This window comes from Hemicordylus capensis, chromosome 2 (genome assembly GCF_027244095.1).
Source record: "Hemicordylus capensis ecotype Gifberg chromosome 2, rHemCap1.1.pri, whole genome shotgun sequence".
NCBI classification, from domain to species: Eukaryota; Metazoa; Chordata; class Lepidosauria; order Squamata; family Cordylidae; genus Hemicordylus; species Hemicordylus capensis.
Window position 1 is genome coordinate 50,698,216 of NC_069658.1, and position 18,561 is coordinate 50,716,776.

General features: G+C 44.2%; 1 protein-coding gene across 3 annotated transcripts in view; it reads right to left on the reverse strand.

Moving 5' to 3' along the window:
* Positions 1–18,561, reverse strand: part of TNPO1 (transportin 1) — a 113,717-nt gene that overhangs the window by 85,061 nt on the left and 10,095 nt on the right. For all 3 annotated transcript variants that reach the window (XR_008316509.1, XR_008316510.1, XM_053297566.1), the window contains exon 5: positions 13,488–13,594. Coding sequence is in view for 1 of the 3 variants with exons in the window: in XM_053297566.1 (XP_053153541.1) it covers positions 13,488–13,594 (107 nt within the window). In the remaining 2 variants the exon portion in view is untranslated. The remainder of the gene's footprint in view (positions 1–13,487; positions 13,595–18,561) is intronic.

An 18,561-nucleotide genomic window follows, 5' to 3' on the forward strand; every position in this document is an offset into this window, starting at 1 on the left:
CATTGCCTCCTCCCACGCGGTGAGCTGATGCCTTTCAGCATCTTCCTATATCGCTGCTGCCCGATATAGTACCAGTGGGAATCTGAACCAGCAACCTTCTGCTTCTAGTCAAGCATTTCCCCGCTGCACCATTAAGGTTTGATGTTAGGTCAGTCTTGTGCAGGAGTTGTATATTACAGCTTACAATAAGAAATGAAGAGTCCCAAAGATACATATGATATGCATTAATCTGAATGTAATGTTAAGACAAATATTATTGATGTGTTAAAGAAATTTCAATTAAAGGACGGAGTCCAGAGAAATAACCTATATACACCAAATATGGATATTGATCTATTCTCAAATAATTTTCAACTAAAAATTTGGTGTCAAAAATCCAGGAACTTGAAGCTACCAACAAACAAAAAATGGATGGGTTGATGATCTGGAAAGACAGAAACACAGAAGAGCAGTGGCCTGACACAATTGTTGCAGAAAATGGAAACTCTGAACAAATCTGAGAGAATTTATCTATGACTAAAGAAACACTGAATCCGCTTATTGTACAAGAAAACAGATTAGATTAGATGAGCCTGAACAAGAACTTGAAAAGGGACTACTCAACTTGATGATTTAGAGAGAGAGAGACAGACGTTACACATAATGATAAAAACTTTATTATTGTGTGGAAAACACAAGAAATGTGAGCTGTTAATATACATTATGTAGAAAAAAGTGCATTATCAGCTTCTTCAGCAAGAAGAGAAGTCCTATAGTGCTAATAGTAGAACTTCCTAAAATAGCAATTGAGAAATTTTACAGGAACTATAAGTTTTATGGGATCGATATTATAGATGATATAGTGCAGATACTGACAGGTAGATTTGGATGAAGATACTTGCTCATCAATGCTGGCATAAATCAGCTGTGAAATCTAAACCCAAGCAAATCACATTATTGCTCTACACCATTTATATGATGACTGTGAAGGTTCAAGTACATTGTCTTGAGTCTATGGGAGTGATTCTAGACACAAAAATCTTCTATGTCAATTTTGATGAAGATATTCCCTAAAGCAGGCATCCCCAAACTGTGGCCCTCCAGATGTTGCTTAACTACAACTCCCAGCATACCCAACCACAAAAAATTGTGTCTAGGGATGCTGGGAGTTGTAGTTCAGCAACATCTGGAGGGCCACAGTTTGGGGATGCCTGCCCTAAAGACATACATTCACAATAAGAATAGGGTTGATGATGTTGAAGATGACAACAAAGTGCTACAACAGGACTGTTGGTATCAGAAGTGTTCAGTCTCATGAGTGCTAGATTTCATGAGATGTAATTTTAAAATACCTGAGAGTAATGTCTCAATTCTTCACAAACAAAGAGTGAAAATACAAGAGAGAGACAACGTTCAAAAGTAATGAGCAAAAACCAAGGCTGTGGTATCCAGGGGGGCAGAAAGGAACTATGGTAGATCTACCCCTTTGGCTGCTGCACTGAGTGCTTTAAAAAATGACTACGTATTCTGCAAGAATGACAGTCACAACACCAAAAGGTTGTGATGCATGGACACTCATTCAGAGCAGAAGTAAAAGCTGAAAGGTCAAGGAAGATGATTCATATGCTTGGGGACATGACATATAGCAAAGTGCAAGATGAAAAATTAAGTTTGTGATAATTGTGGGAACCATCACCACAAGGCCATTTGTCCAAAGCAACCTCAAGAATCAAAAGAGACTACTGGTAAAGATACAGCAGATAACACTACTATGTCTTCAATGGCACCAGCTTGAGTGAAGTCAAGTTCACAGGACACGGTTTTGTTACAGACTATACAAGTTTTAGCACAGGGCTCTAAAACAGTTAAAATAGTGCAGTTCTTATTAGATAGAAGGAGCCCGATAACAATCATAAGGGAGGGTATTTAAGAATATTGAATCATTCTGTTGGGAAAAACTGAAAATTCATTCTGTTGGAATTGAAGTACCACTGATTACAAAAATGCAAAAAGTCAAGGTTACAATACAAGGTCTCTGGGTGTAAAGAATATTATTGAATTTGACATTTTGGAAATACTTCAACTGTGTAATGAGATAGTGAGCATGTCCAGAGATAATGCTCATCAAGACCAAGTGTTACAACTAGCTGACACTGATTCACCTTCAGAAGGTTAGAACCTAGAACTACTCATAGGGGGAGATTATTATTGGAAAGTAGCAACTAGGATTGTGTGCATCAGTAAACTTTGGAATTCCTTTCCAGCCCCCAGTACCTCATGGGGCAACTGCCCCAGGTGGTGGTGGTGGTGGTGGGGTGCTTTAGAAGCCACCCAGCCCTGGCATGGGGAAAGCTAGACAAGAGCTAAGATCCTTGAGAGTGTCCGGGGGTGAGGCAAAGAGTGACGAAACGAAAGCTGGGCACTCACACGGGGCAGCTGAGAACTGCAAGGGTGCAGTTCTTCCCAAGCTTCTCCAAATAGATTAGGGATGTGCGCAAAACAGATCTTGCATTTCGTTCCAAGCTCAGAATGGAATGCAAGATCCACGGAACGTTCCACCAGGTCAAGCCACTTGTTCTAATGGAAGAACCTTGTTCTGTTAGATTGTTCCAAACTCAGATCAGAATTGTTCTGTTCCAAACTCAGAACAGGCCCTTTATTTGATGGGTGTTCTGTTCCAATGGAATGGCACGGTTTGTAGTCATAACATTCCAACCACAAACTGTTCTGCACATCCCCAAAATGGATTCTTACCTTTTGGGGCTGTCTAAACAAGAAAATCATAAGGCAGTGCTTTCAGCCATAGGACTGTTACAGCATGTATCCTTGCTGCTCCCAGCACCAACCTGAGCAAAGAACCTTCAACCTGGCAATTGGAATGACTTGCAAAGAGACTGATCTTTCAATACCTGAATATTTTTACAAGGAGCTGAAAAGCCTGAGAGTATAGGACCTTCTCCCTCTTGGTCTCAGGCCTGCTATCCACACTCAAACAGATATAGGTTGGACTCTGCCCAGATCAAGATCTTGCTTTCCTCTTCAAGATACCTCTCCCTGATGGTTGACAAAGGCTTTGAAAGAGACATTGTCTGTGTGTATCATTACATCTTGGTCTTTATTCTATTCAAGAATTGTAGTAGGGCTAATGTATAGTTCTGAACTCTAGTCTCTTCTCACCATACCAGGTTTCCTGTGCCAAAAACTTCCTGAAGGAGGATACCTAATGAATAAATTGGCATTAGTCTGGCTCAGAAAATGAGGATCTCTTAAGAGTCCCAAGGAACCTGCCAGTGTATAGTCATCAGTGAAGACTCTCCTTGACAACTTAGGGAAGAGTCAGAAGCAGATAGCTCCTCCTTGCTATATCAAGTTGGAACAGCAAACCTCTGAAGAAGTCCAATACGAAGCGTGTCAGCTGAATGCATTCTGGCAAGATATGAACATGCCTAGGAACAATAAAGGAAACACAAGAGCTGACCACTCCTGCTGTACAGTCTGGTTAATTTGATTCCTGATCTCCTCTTCCAAGAAAATCTAGTCTCCTACTCTAGGATTTAGATGAATGATCTAGGAGACCATATTAGTCTGTAGCAGCAAACACAATGGAGTCTTTGCTGAAAAAAATGAATTTGTGTTTAATGAGCCACAAGACCTCCATCTGTCTGTCCAGGAAGACAAAAATCTTGCACTCCAAATGTATCCTCCAAATAGATTGTAGAATACTTTTAATCCCGGTTTATCACAATGTTTCTCAAGATAAGCTATCATGGTCAAAAAGGCCCTGTGCATAGACGGGAAATTCAGTAATATGTCACTGAAATATTGTATGTACCCAAATAAAAGAAGACTCTGAATTTAAGACGATCCCCTGAATTTAAGACATCTCCAGCTGAACTGATGGAGGAACATGATCCAAGGCTGGAGATTGTGGCCTGCATTGCTTTTCAGATAAACTTAAGTGTTGTTCACTTTTAGTGCTTGACCTAAGGCTGCCAGAGATTGTTTCACTGCATAGATAGCTGGTATTAGAATCAAGTAGAGCCAGTTGGATTTAGTCACACTGTTCAGGTTCTATAGTCAGGCCAATTTGCCACCTGAAAAGAGTGTAGAAGAGCACCACGAAGAAGAAAAAATCCTAATAAAGCAGGGTACTCGTCCTAAAAAAAGGCACTCCTCCCTCTTTGGAGGTAGATGGCAGCTTCCTTGCATTCAGCTCTAAAGTTCCAAGTTGTTCACATATTCCTGGAGATTGTGGTTGATTTATTCAAAAGGAACAGGACTCTGAATTTAAAACGATCTCCCAAATTTTAATATTAAAAAAACTTGGGAAAACCCTAGTTTTGGATTCAGGTAAATACAGTACAAGGACACCATAATACCATCAGTACAGAGATGAACAATGGCAGCCAAGATCTTGGTTAAAGTGTGTAGGGCCAATTTTAGTCCAAACAGCAGAGTCAAATACTGACAATGCCTGTCATATAAGAACAAAGGAAGTGGGAATGGCTTAGCTAGATGGGTAAATGTAGTTGTAAACTGAAAATGTTGACTGAAATTAGAACATCCCTCTTACAAATAGCTGCCATAATAAAAGAGTCTCAAGCATCATTTTCCTCAAGATTGACACATTTTATATATTACATTTATTTATTTATTATTTTAAGTCCAGAATCACCTGCATAATTGTTCTTCAACGTGCCATATTCCCCAGAATGCCCAGGAGACATGCTCTATAACCCTGATCTCTAGGAACATATTTTATTTATTTAAAATATTTCTATACCACCCAAAACTTGCATCTCTGGGTGGTTTACAATGAAAGTAATTTAAAACACCAAATCAATTAACAATTAAAAACATTTATAACCCAGTATTAAAAAATTTTTACACTATAAATCTAATTAAAAGCCTGGTTGAATAAATGTGTCTAGAGTGCCTTTTAAAAGTAAAATATGAAGCTGCCTTATAATGAATCAGACCACTGGTCCATCTAGCACAGTATTGTCTTCACAGACTGGCAGTGGCTTCTCCAAGGTTACAGGCAGGAGTCTCTCTCAGCCCTATCTTGTAGATGCCAGGAAGGGAACTTGGAACCTTCTGCATGCAGATGTTCTTCCCAGAGTGGCCCCATCCCCTGAAGGGGAATATCTTAAGAGTGCTCACACATGTCTTCCATTCAAATGCAAACCAGGGCAGACCCTGCTTAGCAAATGGGATAATTCATGCTTACTTCCACAAGACCAGCTCTCCTCCCCAGTAAATGCTAAGTAGTCTGTGTCAGTGGACAATGATTCAACAGAGATATGAACTTAGGAGATAACAAGGCTCTGAGAAGCCTTGTAATTTCTAGTATGAAACCCACAACACAGTTTACAGGGCCCAACATCAAATCTAATCTTAGGTCAAAGATGAGCAAATAGGAGAAGATGCCCATCAGTTTGGAGATCTGACTAGCATTATTTTACCAGACTACATTTTGCCTTGCCTCACTGGAACGCTGTGTGGAAGATGAAATAAAATGTGAAAGCCTGAGTAGCTGGATCTGGTAGAATTCTTGGAGGGCTGTCATTTGGATTTGAGTTTCCTGGAGTCTTTGGGCTTTAAAGGATTACATGGGCAAATGGATCACTGGAGGTCTTCAAGCTCAGGCTGGACAGACATCTGTTGGAGATTCTCTAGCTCTAGATTTCCTGCATCAAGCAAGGGGCTGGACCAGATGGCCTGCAAGCATCCACCAATTGCACGATTTCTCCTAACAGAACATTGTGGCACTGCTACTGTTCAAGGAGAAAACGACACCAATATGGCTCGGGCAGAACCCAAGGAACCCACCCCCACAACCAGTGTCACCAAAAAAGGAGAACTTTCTAATTTTATTGAAGCAATATCAAATTAGAAGTTCCTTTACTGGGAACTCACAAGAACCTGCTCTTTGCTGCTGAGACCTGAGGAAGCAGGAACTCTTCCTTCTGGAGTTCCTCCAACACTTCAAAGACCTGTCTGAGGAAAAACCATCCCATTTTATAGGATGGCTTACTACCATTAGGGAAAGGAGACACTGGTCTTACCTGTGAAGGGTTCTTTTTCACCATAATGAATAGTATGTATTTTTCCTCCGTAATCGGAGCCAATCCTAGAATATAGGGTTGTGTACCCAGCATGCCTCAGGCATAGACAGGAGGTTATCACAGTAGTGTTTCCGGACAGTAGAAGGAGGAGCCCCAAAGCCTCAGTTACTGACTGCTGTTCTGAAGGGTGCCATGATAAGTATAGAGAGAGTTGAAAAGGACTTGTGAGAGATAAGTTAACAGAGATAAGCAATATGCAGAACAGCAAAGGAAGGACTGACACCCTGGGTCTCTGTCCATGAAAGAGGAATGAAGATTTTCTCCCCAGATAAGCAGGAGGGGAGTTTGGCATGAAGAGAAAGCTTCCATGGGAGAGTTGGATGGGCTCAGATTACAGTGAAAAAGAACCCTTCACAGGAAAGACCAATGTCTCTTTTTTTACCAAAATCAGAGTCCATCCTAGAATATAGAGACATACCCAAGCAGGAGCAGGATTCGGGAGGGAAGCGGAAGATTACACAACCTGTTGCAGAACAGGGCATCCGAAGACTGTGAAAGGATGCAATTTTGTAATGCTTAATGAATGGAGTTACCAACGACTTGGTCGCTGCTTGACAGATGGTCTATAAGGGGGTATTTGCATAAAATGCCACCGATGTGGAAGAGCTTCTTGTTGAATGGGCAGTAATGCCCGGGGGCACTGGAATGTACATGGACTCATAGGCTAGGGAGATGGTAGACATAGACACATAGAACATAGGAAGCTGCCATATACTGAGTCAGACCATAGGTCCATCTAGCTCAGTACTGTCTACACAGACTAGCAGTGGCCTCTCCAAGGTTGCAGGCAAGAAGCTCTCTCAGCCCTATCTTGGAGATGCCAGGGAGGGAACTTGGAACCTAGATGCTCTTCGCAGAGCGGCTTTATGCCCTAAGGGGAATATCTTACAGTGCTCACACTTCTAGTCTCCCTTTCATAGGCAACCAGGGTGGACCCTACTTAGCTTAAGGGGACAAGTGTACCACAAGACCAGCTCTACTCTACTCTTCTTATCCATTTGGAGAGTGTAGACTTGGTGACCTTATTCCCCAAGGTGGATGGACGGAAGGATATGAAGAGGGAATCAGACTTCCTGAACGCCTTGGTCTTATGGATGTAAATACATAGGGCCCTACATAGATCAAGGGTGTGCCAGTTTTTTCCTCTAGAATGTATTGGAGAAGGATAGAAGGATAGTAGTACTACTAGTTGGGAAAGATGGAAGGTGGAGTTGATTTTAGGGATGAAAGTTGCATCTAACTTGAGTATGACCACGTCCGGTTAGAAGAAGCAAAGTTCTTTACAGACTGACAGTGCCGTCAACTCAGAAACCCTCCTTGCTGAAGTGATTGCTACCAGAAAGAGTAACCTGAAGGAGAGATTTGTAAGAGAAGCTTCTTGTAACAGGTGTCGGTATGAATGCGTTGAGCACTTTATTTAAGCTCTATGATGGGAATCTGTGAATCGCGGACGAGTCAGATTGTTTGCCCCCTTTAGGAAGCGTCAGATGTATGGGTGAAAAAGAGTGGAGCCTGGAGCATTAACCTCAAGGATGGAGGCTAGGGCTGAAGTTTGTCTACGGAGTGTGTTAGGGTGGAGGCCTTGTTCCAAGCTGGATTGTAGGAATGCCAACACAACTGGAACGCCTGCCACAGTGGGAAGAAGCCCCTTCCTTCTGGCCCACTGGGAGAAAGCCATCCAAGTGGTCTGGTAAATCCTGTTGGTCGAAGGTATTCAGGAAGCATGGTATCGTAACCTTGGACAGCTAGTGTTGCACGCTCAATGTCCACGCATTGAGTTGGAGCCAGTCTGGATCTGGGTGGAGGACTACTCCTTGTGACAGAAGGCCTGAGCAGAGGCCACGGTGGACAAATGAACAAAGAGACCAGATCAACAAACCTTGGCCATCTTGGCCATAGAGGAGCTATCAGAATGATAAGGGCCCTCTCCTGACGAAGCCTCTGTATTACTTCAGTGATTATTGCCACCGGGGGGAGGGGGGAGCGTACAATAGGCCCTTTGGCCAGGGGGACGATAAGGCATCTATGGCTTCCGCCCATGGATGATGGAATCGAGAGAAGTACCTGGGTAGTTGGCTGTTGGTGTGCATTGAGAAGAGGCCTATTAATGGATAATCCAGGTTCTCTGATAGTGTCTGGAATACCACTTGATGGAGAGACCATTCTGCTGGGTTGACTCTCTGGCGACAGAGAGTCTGGTCTTTGATTTGCTGTTCCACTCAGGTGTCATGGAGAGGAGATTCTGCCCAATTGAATACCCTGGCGGATTCCACTATGAGAGCTTTGGACTTTGTACCTCCTTGGTTGTTTATGTAGGAATTTGCTGTTACATTGTCCATCCAGACAAGTACATGACTGACTGATGAGGATGTAGAAGTGGATCAGTGCTAAGCAGATGGCTCAGAGTTCCAACAGGTTGATGAACATCTTCTGTTCTTTGGGGTACCATTTGCTCTGTGCGTAGTGGTGTAGATAGTGGGCTCCCCAACCCAAGAGGCTGGCATCTGTCATGATGGTGACGCGGGGAGGAGGGCTCAGAGAGAACTCCTTTGTTAGGGCTGAGGATCTCCACCAAAGCAGGGACATGCAAAGAGGTAGAGTAACAGGAAGTAGAATTTGACTGCTTGTTGAGATCTGGTCCTGGTAAGGGAGCAAGTGCCATTGTAGAGTGCGCGAGTGCCACCTGGCCCTTTGTCGTGCTTTTTCAGAACTGGAGTTGAAATGAAGTGGTTTGAGGGAATGGAGGAAAACTCCAAGGGAAGGCCCTCTGAGACTGTTTTGAGGACCCAGTGGTTGGAGGTGACCCTTGTCCAGGCTTGAGCGAAGTCTAAGAGTCTGCCTCTGACCTGTGGCGAGTCATTGTTTGTGACTGTTGAACTGGTGTTTGGATGTTGCTCTGGGGCATTGATGCCACTGGAGGTGAGCTGTTGGTCTGGAGAAGGTTTGGTTGTCTCAAAAGGAGCTGCCCGAGGAATAACCTGTTTGTCTGAAAGAAGAAGAATGGAAGTAGGATGAATTCCCTCTGAAAGTTCTACACGAGTCTGTCTTGGTAGAGGGAATGGCTTTCTTTTTATCACGTGTCTTGACCAAGATGCGGTCCAAAGACTCACCGAAGAGTTGAGCTCCCTTGAACGGGATAGAAGCGAGATTTAGTTTTGATTTTGAATTAACCTTCCAGTGTTTCAGCCATAGGCATCTTCTAACTGCCACGGCTGACACCATAGCTCTGGAAACATGTTGTATGCAATCCAGGCTAGAGTAAGCCATGAAGGCAGCAGCTTTAGCCATTTTAGTTACACCTCAATGGAGCATGGTATTCTCAGGTGGAATATATTGTAGGCACTTGGCTTGGGCTCCTTGGCCCAAAAGGATAGAGGCTTTGGCAAATATGGAGTTTGCTGCTGTGGCCTTGATGACCATAGCTGAAGCATCATGGGTTTTTCTCAAAAGAAATCCACATTTCTTATCTTCTGGAATCTTTAATTGTTCCTCACCTTTTTTACTCATGATGGCCCCCAAGACCAGTTGTGCCAAGAGGCATCTACCATGGGAGGGGCTAAAATTGCTGAGATGTCTTGAGTATAGTTTGGCAGGGAAAGGAATGGCAGGTTTATGGGCAAAGGGAGAGGCCCATTCCACTAGCATGGTGGAATGGAAGAGCAGGGAGAAGGGTATGGGGGCGGAGGGGGAGACATTGAGGAAGATGGAAACACCTTCTCGTCCAGGCCCTGGCTAGGAACCGGGGGGCGTAGTTACAGCATTAATGATTCTCCTCACATTTGCCATAAGAATTTCAAAGCAAGTGGCTTTGAAAAGCCTGTTCAAATTGGAGGGCCAAGTAGCAGTTTCCTCATCAGACATCTCACCTTCCTCAGACTCAGAGGCATTGGGTAGAGGAGGTTGGGCAGGAGTAGGAACCACTAGGTTGGCATTTGGAGGGAGGGGTTGGATAGGGGAGTTGCCCTTTGGAGAAGGCTGTTTTGGAAGATTTTCCTCAGGAGGATGAGGAGCAGTCGGCTCTTCTTTTGCTGTGGCAAGGCAATCTGAGGAGGAAGCACCACCTTTCCCCCACAGAAATGGCTTTATGAACCAGGCTGGAGTTGGGGGACGAAGAAAGGAATGGCTTGGATGGAGCCCTGGGTTGCCAGGGAGGGGCAGCAGGGAGGGCAGGGGGTATGGTGGGGAGGAGGGAGTGAAACTCGTTTGCAATGAACATTTTAAGCCACTGCGTTGCATCTTCTGAAATGGGGGGGGGAGGGTGTTGGAGCACTAGGTCCTGAGGCATTATTCACAGTTACAGGTACCACTGGGTTTCCTCCAGGTTGCTGCCCCTCGTAGGGTATCTCTAGTGTTGCTGACTGAGCTGCGGGGCTGAGCGGTATGACCGGTTCCCCCTCCCGCAAGATCGTGCCAGACAAACATTTGCACTTTCATTTTCACGATGTCTTGTGGTACAAGGCACGGAGAGGGGATCCATCGCGCTGCCTTTGTTGGTAAACCACCTGCAGTAAGAGCCATTCGCTCAGATGAGAGATCGGTAGTTTCTTCTTCTTCTGCAGCTTTGCAGGTAGTAGTGAAGCAGCTGGGAGCGCATGCTTTGTTTTCTTTTTGGCCTTTTTAGGGGCCGCCGATGAGTCCACTCTAGAGCGGGAGCAGCAGAAGCCTGGGCAGTGTCACCATTAGAAGCAGGCGAAGCGGATGAAGATCACTTTTGTTTGGCTGGACCTATGATAGGGAGGAGGATCAGGACAGGTCTATGACAACTCGCCACTGGTCAATTGGACGCAGCCAACTCACTGCAGGGACAACTCACCGTAGGGAACAACAGGTCTCATCAAAATAAACAGGTCTAGGACAGTTTAGATTGGTGACAAATATGAAAAAGGGGCTATTTTGAACTAATATGGTGTTCTGGTCATAAGAAAGAAAGAAAGAAAGAAAGAAAGAAAGAAAGAAAGAAAGAAAGAAAGAAAGAAAGAAAGATGCTGTTACTAAATGAAGTTATCACACCTCTTTCACTACAGTACTACAATGTCATATTTAAACAGCAGAATCAAAATCTGAGAAGAGTAACAAATGTTTTTTGATTTTTTACTATTGCATTTTTTGTCACCTCTCCAGAGGTGATAAATAGTTCCGATTGGTGACAAATATGAAAAAGGGGCTATTTTGATCCAATATGGCGTTCTGGTCATAATACTGCTCTGGAGTCAGTAACAAATATACTGTGGACTTGCAGACATCTAGAAGCATGAGCATGTATACACTTATCCAAGCTCTGGCAGTTGTACAGGGCTGAGCCCAGAAACAGAGTGGGGAAATTGATCCGCACCAGACATTTCAGTTCTCATGGGGCACAACTCCACATGTAGGAATGCAGAGTTTCTTAGACAGTCTACCAAATACCACACCAAATACAAGCATGTTTTGACAATTGCGTGGTTATTTTGAAACCCCACAGTGTCCAACAAAAGGCTGTGTTCTATATGGGGAGGATGCTAGGAGATATGCCAGTTTTCAATATGCGGCTAATGCAGCCCAGATGAGATAACTGATATGGAGAGGATGCTAGGAGATATGCCAGTTTTCAACATGCAGATAATGCAGCCCAGACTACAGCCCAGTCCCTTGTTCATGCAAAAATAAATTAATAGTTAAAAGCCTAACAATCAGTACAATCCTGCAGAGTGAATGATTGGCGTGGCATCTTGATATCTTCTCTGCCATGTAAGCAGTTTTATGCTGGGCCATAGAGTGCAGTGAGTTGTACTTTCCTGCAGAGAATTTCCATGCACACACACCTTGGCCAGGAAATCTCCTCCTAAGAGTTTTGCTAAACAATTCAGAATTCAACTACACACCAAATCCCACAAATGTTCTGTTACTATCCATGGGATACAAGCGAGGTAGTCTGCTTTAATTAGACAACTCAGCAGCAAGGTCTGCTGCTGCTTTGGGGAGACCCACAAAGGGACAATATGAGGAGGAAAATGGCAGCTCGCCTGCTATAAAGCTCTGGTGCAGGCTTCACATCTGACATTTCACTTCTCATGAGGCACAACCCCACAGGTAGGAATGCAGAGAGATTCTTCCTTCCACTGCAGAACATAATAGACATGCTTTGGTGGATGGCAGGTGGAAATTTAGCTTCCTCTTGCCTTTCTCCTGCTTGTCCCCTCCAGATCGAAAGCCAAAGTGACAGGATGGGCTTGTGGGGGGGGGGAGGCAGTTGTTCCCTGCAGCGAGTTGTCCCTGAGGCGAGTTGGCCATGTCCAATTGACCAGCAACGGGTTGGCCATGGCAAGTTGTTCCATTCCCGATCAGGACATAGAGCCCAGTAGTCTCGGCTGCTTGTGCCTAGTCCATAACGGAGCAGAAGAGGGGAAACCCAGAAAGCAAAAGTAATGAACTAAGTGCCAATGGACAAAATTAGAAATAAAAAAGATTGTTTGGAATTTATATCAATCAATAGATTCCCTTCCCACTCTCACACACTGGATAATTGGAGGAAGAAGAGAAGGAATAAATAGAAGGACTAGCCGTGATTGTTAGGATTTGAAGAGCTCTCTCTCACTGTCATTGCCTGAAGCAAGACAGGAAAGGAACTGGGGCTTTGGGCTCCTCCTCCTACTGACTGGAAATTCTGCTGTGATAACCTCCTGTCTATGCCTGAGGCATGCTGGGTATACAACCCTATATTCTAGGATGAGCTCCGATTACGGTGGAAAAAAATCATACTATTCATTATGTCTTTATTACTGAAATCATCAGCTACAGTGGAAAGATTCAAATAAAAACATCACTTTTTAAATATGAAAGAAACTGATATTAATACAAATTATTTTAATATTAAATACTACACATTTGCCGTTTTCACTCTCACATGCCTGACAAGCTGAAAATACAATTTAAATGCAACAATTCATTTCATCACTCTAATGAAAAATCACTCTTTAAAATGAACTTATGAAAAAAGTTTCTTAAACCATCTATCTAATGTGTTAAAAAATCAAATATCTACTTAACTAAAGATTAATTTTCAAACTCAAGATATAACCCATCTACCTCAAGTCTCACAAGAGCCCCTAGAACGAAATATATTGATAAAGAGAGACAGAATAAATTTAAACATTTACAAATCTAGTCTTGACTGTCCTGATCTCTTCGATGTGCCCAAGTTGTTCTCATACTCAAATGGATGTAGAAAGAATTATATTTACAGAGGATTATACTTACATGAGAAAGTGCATTTGGATACTGGTGTGTCCATTGTGCACTAATTACTCCCAATATTTTCCCCTCCTTTCACTCTCTTGTAAGCAACACATTTAACACTCTTACAAACAAGATCATTTACATCACTTGAAAAATAAGCCTCACCTCACAGGTATTGTAGTCTTCAGAATCTAGCAGGCTACAAAGCTTTGGTAATAGTTCAGGCCAATTCTGCAATTCTCCTTTTGATGCAATGGTTGTAATCAGGATACCTTGGATGTGTTGAGAAAAGTTTAAAAAACAACAACCACACACACAGTTACCAACTCCAAAGTTGTTCCAAAGTGATTTTCTGTTATAACAGCATCCAAGTGTAATAAACAAATATCAGAAACAAAAGTGCAGAGGGGGAAAGAGACAGAGAAAATGTACTTAATCTTGCTCTTTAGGCATCTGGATATTCAACAGAAATGTGGAATGATCCTTTAAGCTGACAACAATGAATTAATTCAAAACAACTGAGATCAAGAATTCTTCTTCCTTCCAAGTCCACCATTTTCCTAAAGGCTTGAAGAATGTGATGTGACGCAGCTTTTACAGCACCACCTTGCTTAAGAACTGGACAGGCAGGCAAGCAGCACATGAAGTTCTATCACACTGCTGTTCCCAAGCTGGAATACGCATTTAGGACAATACTGCAGGGAAAGGGGAAGTCTACCTGGTGGTGGTGGCAGCAGCTACACATGTAGCTTTTCCATTTTTCAGCTGCAGTGCAATGCAACTGATTCCTTTATCCCAGCTGCTGGCAGCCATTATGGCAGTTCTTGACAAGTTTTCTTTGGCTCTAGGAGCCAGCCCAAAAATTTAGGAGCCAGAAAATGGAAAGGGCTGCCTGGGACAAATAAAGACTTTATTAAATATACCTACTTCTGAATATCCTAGTCAAGATGCCATGGTTAAATTTCTAGACACCATGGCTCCCTAGTGCCTGGGATTTGTCAGCATTGTGACAGCAGTGAGAACACTTGGGAGACCACAGTGGTTCACCTAAGTGGCAAGGTATTAGCGATATGCCTGAACCATGTTTTGAAGCACGGTTTGAGCACTTTTAGAGAAATTAGAAAGGTAACTTTAAGGAAAAGGAGAGCAGGAGCTAACTTGCTCTCTGCTTCCCCTTCCAAATTCCTTCTGGGGTGATGCACATCCCCAAAACCTCACTTACCATCAGCACAAACACCCCACCATTTGGCATGCATGGGTGCCATTTGTGTGGTCAGCAATACCATACTGACCACGCAACACCATGCCAACCACACAAATGGCACATGTGCATGTGCGGACACCATGTGCATGCTGACAGTGCACAGGGCTTTTGGGGATGTGAGCTGCCCCAGCAGGAAGTTTACCATTCCCTTCTCACATGCGGTATGAGATTATGCCTTTCGGCACCATCCTATATCTCTGCTGCCCAATATTAGGGATGTGTATGGGACCAGTTCGACGGAGTGGGGTGTCTAACTTTAAAAGCGGGGGAGGGTGCACTTATCCCCCGCGCTGCTTTTCTCCCACCAGCATCCTTTTTTGTCATAGCCCATCGGGGTGGCAGCGTACCTCCAGGCCGCCCCGTTGCCTGGATATGACCGGAAGTATCCGATGCACCTGTCCACACCCGAAGCGTTCCTGCGCCAGCATGCACAGGCGTAGATACTTCTGGTCATATCTGGACAACGGGGCAGCAGGGAGGTACACTGCCACCCCGACAGGCTTTGGCAAAAATGGATGCCGGCAGGGGGGAAGTGGCGGGAGGGATAAGTACACCCTCCCCTGCTCTTAAAGCCATACCCCCACTGCCTTCGGGCCTCCCCCACGCAGTTCCGTGCACATCTCTACCCAATATAAGAGCTTCCCATATTCTGGGAAACACACCACCAGGGATTCGAACCAACAGCCTCCTGCTCTCTAGGCAGGCTGCTTCCCCGCTGCACCATTAGGTGGCTCGAGACATCTGAACCCACCTTTTATGTTTCAACAAACCATTTCTGGAACCAGTCATTCCCTCTAGGCAAAACTGCTAAGCCATTAGCAATCAGCTACCAACTGAGATCTCTGAAACATCTTCACATCACAAAACACCACAGCCATTTCAGACTGAAAATGTTCTACAAATAAAAATGGGCATTCAACTCAGAGCACACATGTGTACAATGCAGTTAAATTGAATTAGAGAATTTATTTATTTATTGTTCAATTTCTATACTGCCTTTCAAAAGGCAATCCCAAGGCAGATTACAAAAGTTAAAATACCATAACAGGAAATCTTGCAGTCCCTAATGGGTAAAGGCCTGAACATATAGAAAGGTCTTTAGTTTTTTTAAAAGCAGCCAAATATGTCAAAGAACGGACATTCACTGGGAAAGCATTACAGAGCCTAGGGACAACAACAGAGAAGACCCTGTCCCTCATGCACAATAATTCAGCCTTTTTCAATGTTCACACACAGAGCAAAGGCCACTCTGATACCTTATTTGGTGAGCAGAAACCTTTGGGAGCAGACAGTCTTTCAGACATTTATTTATCATATTTTATACTGCCTGATAAGTACACCTCTAGACGGTTTACAAATTTTAATATTAAAAATCACAGATTAAAACACATAACACAATAAAAACAATATAAAACAAATTATTAAAAATTATTACAGTTAATTCTAATTAAAAGCTTACGAGAACAGGAAAGTATTGAGGGTCTTCCTGAAAACAAACAGAGAAGGAGATGCACTTATTTCGACAGGGAGCCAAAGCCTCGGGGCAGCCACAGAGAAAGCCCAGTCCTGAGTTGCCACCAGACGAGCCGGTGGCAACCGTAACTGGACCTCTCCAGAAGACCATAAAAAGTGGCAGGGTTGATGACAAAGGAGGCACTCTCTTAAATAGCCTGGAACCAAGATGTTAAGGGCTTTACAGGTAATAACCAGCACTTTGTATTTCATCTGGAAACAGATCAGCAGCCAGTGCAGTTCTGTCAAAACCGGTGTTATTATGGTCCCTTCGTGTTGTCCCAGAGACCAATATGGCTGCCACATTCTGTACCAATTGCAGTTTCTGGACTACGCAGAAAGCAGCCCCACACAGAGTGCATTACAGTAGTCAAGTCGGGAGGTTACTAGCATATGTACCACTGTTTTAAGGCTAAGCAGGGTCCTCTCTGGTTGCATATGAATGGGAGACTAGAACTGTGAGCACCAGTGTTCCCTCTAACAGGGATTCTCAGATGTTGTTGACTACAACTCCCAGCCTCCCCAGCTGCAATGGCCTTTGGCTAGGAATTCTGGGAGTTGTAGTCAACAACATCTGGGAATCCCTGTTAAAGGGAACACTGGTGAGCACTGTGAGATATTCCCCTCAGGGGATGGAGCCGGTCTGGGAAGAGCAGAAGTTTTCAAGTTCCCTCTATGGTTTCTCCAAGATAAGGCTGAGAGAGATTCCTGCCTGCAACCTTGGAGAAGCCGCTGCCAGTCCAGTCTGTGAAGACAATACTGAGCTAGATAGACCAATGGTCTGACTCAGTATATGGCAGCTTTGTATGTTCCTATGTAATGGATGTAGCTGACATATCAACTGAAGCTGATAAAAAGCGCTCTGGCCACTGCCTCAACCTGAGAAACCAGGAAGAACTTTGGGTCTAGGAGCTCTCCCAAGCATCATACTTGATCTTTCAAGGGGAGTGTAACCCCACCCAGATCTAAACCATCTCTTGGGTCCCAACCCCCCCACAGTCAGTACCTCCGTCTTATTTGAATTCAATCTCAGTTTGTTATCCCTCATTCAGCCCATTATCTATGCTTCCAAGTAGGCATTTATGCCATTTCCTGATGAGGTTGACATGGAGAAGTAAATCTGGGTGACATCAGCATATTGTCACCCAGCACCAAACCTCCTGAGGATCTCTCCCAGCGGTTTCATGTAGATGTTAAAGAGCATTGGAGACAGTATGGAGCCTTGTGGAACTCCACACTTCAGTTCTCACTTTGCAGTCTCCAAGTGACACCATCTGGAATCTACCAGAAAAGTAGGAGCAGAACCACTGTAACACAGTGCCAGCCACCTCCCTCAAGCAGTCCAGCAAGATACAATGGTAGATGGTATCGAAAGCCGCAGAGATCCAAAAGGATCAGCAGAGTCACACTCCCTCTGTCGATAGTTAGTTGGAGATCATCCATCAGGCCAACCAAGTCAGTCTCATCCCCACAGCCCACACGAAAGCCAGTCTGAAATGGGTCTAGATAATATGAATCATCCAAAACTGCCTGGAGCTGAGAGGCCACCACCCGCTCAATCACCTTGCCCAACCATGAAAGGTTAGAAACAGGTCTGTAATTAGCGAACTCTGAGGGATCCAACTCCGAGGGAGATATCCAGGGCCTAAACCATTAAAGGCTTTAAAGGTAATAACCAGTACGTGGGGCTGCCCTTGAAGAAAATCCAGAAACTTCAGTTGGTGCAGAATGCAGCTGCTAGGGTTCTATCTGGAACCGCTTGACTGGAGCATATTACAACCATTTTGAAAGAGCGGTACTAGCTGCCAATTTGCTTTTGAATTGCGCACTGAAGTAATGGAGCCACAACATGACTAAGCCATGGGTAACCGTGGCCAGATTTGTCTTCTCGAGAAAGGGACACAGCTAGCGCACTAGCCAAAGCTGTGCAAAGGAACGCCTGACCACTGTCTCCACATGAGCATACAAACATCCAGAGCTGAGTCAAGAAACACCTGAAAGCTCCACACTTCTCTTTCAAGGGGAGTACAACCCCATCCGGAACTGGTTTAATCACCCTATCTTGACTGGCATTCCTACTGACCAATAGCACCTCTATCTTGTCTAGATACAGCCTGATTGGTAGCCCACATTCATCCCATCACTGTCTCCAGCCTCCAGTTCGGTATATCTACCACCACCCTAGGAGCCGATGACAGAGAGAGGTAGACTTGAGCATCGTGTGCATACTGAATATCCTCTCCAAGTGGTTTCATGTAGATATTAAACACCAAGGGGGACAGTACTGAGCCTTGTGTAACCAAAGGCCAAGGAGTAGAACAGAAGTGTCACAGCACCACCTTCTGGAAACACCCCCGCCCCAAGGACCAAAATCACTCCAATGCACCAGCCCCGATCCCTGTACCTGAGAGGCGGTTCAGAACAATACCATGGTCAATGAGATCGTACACCACTGAGACGTCC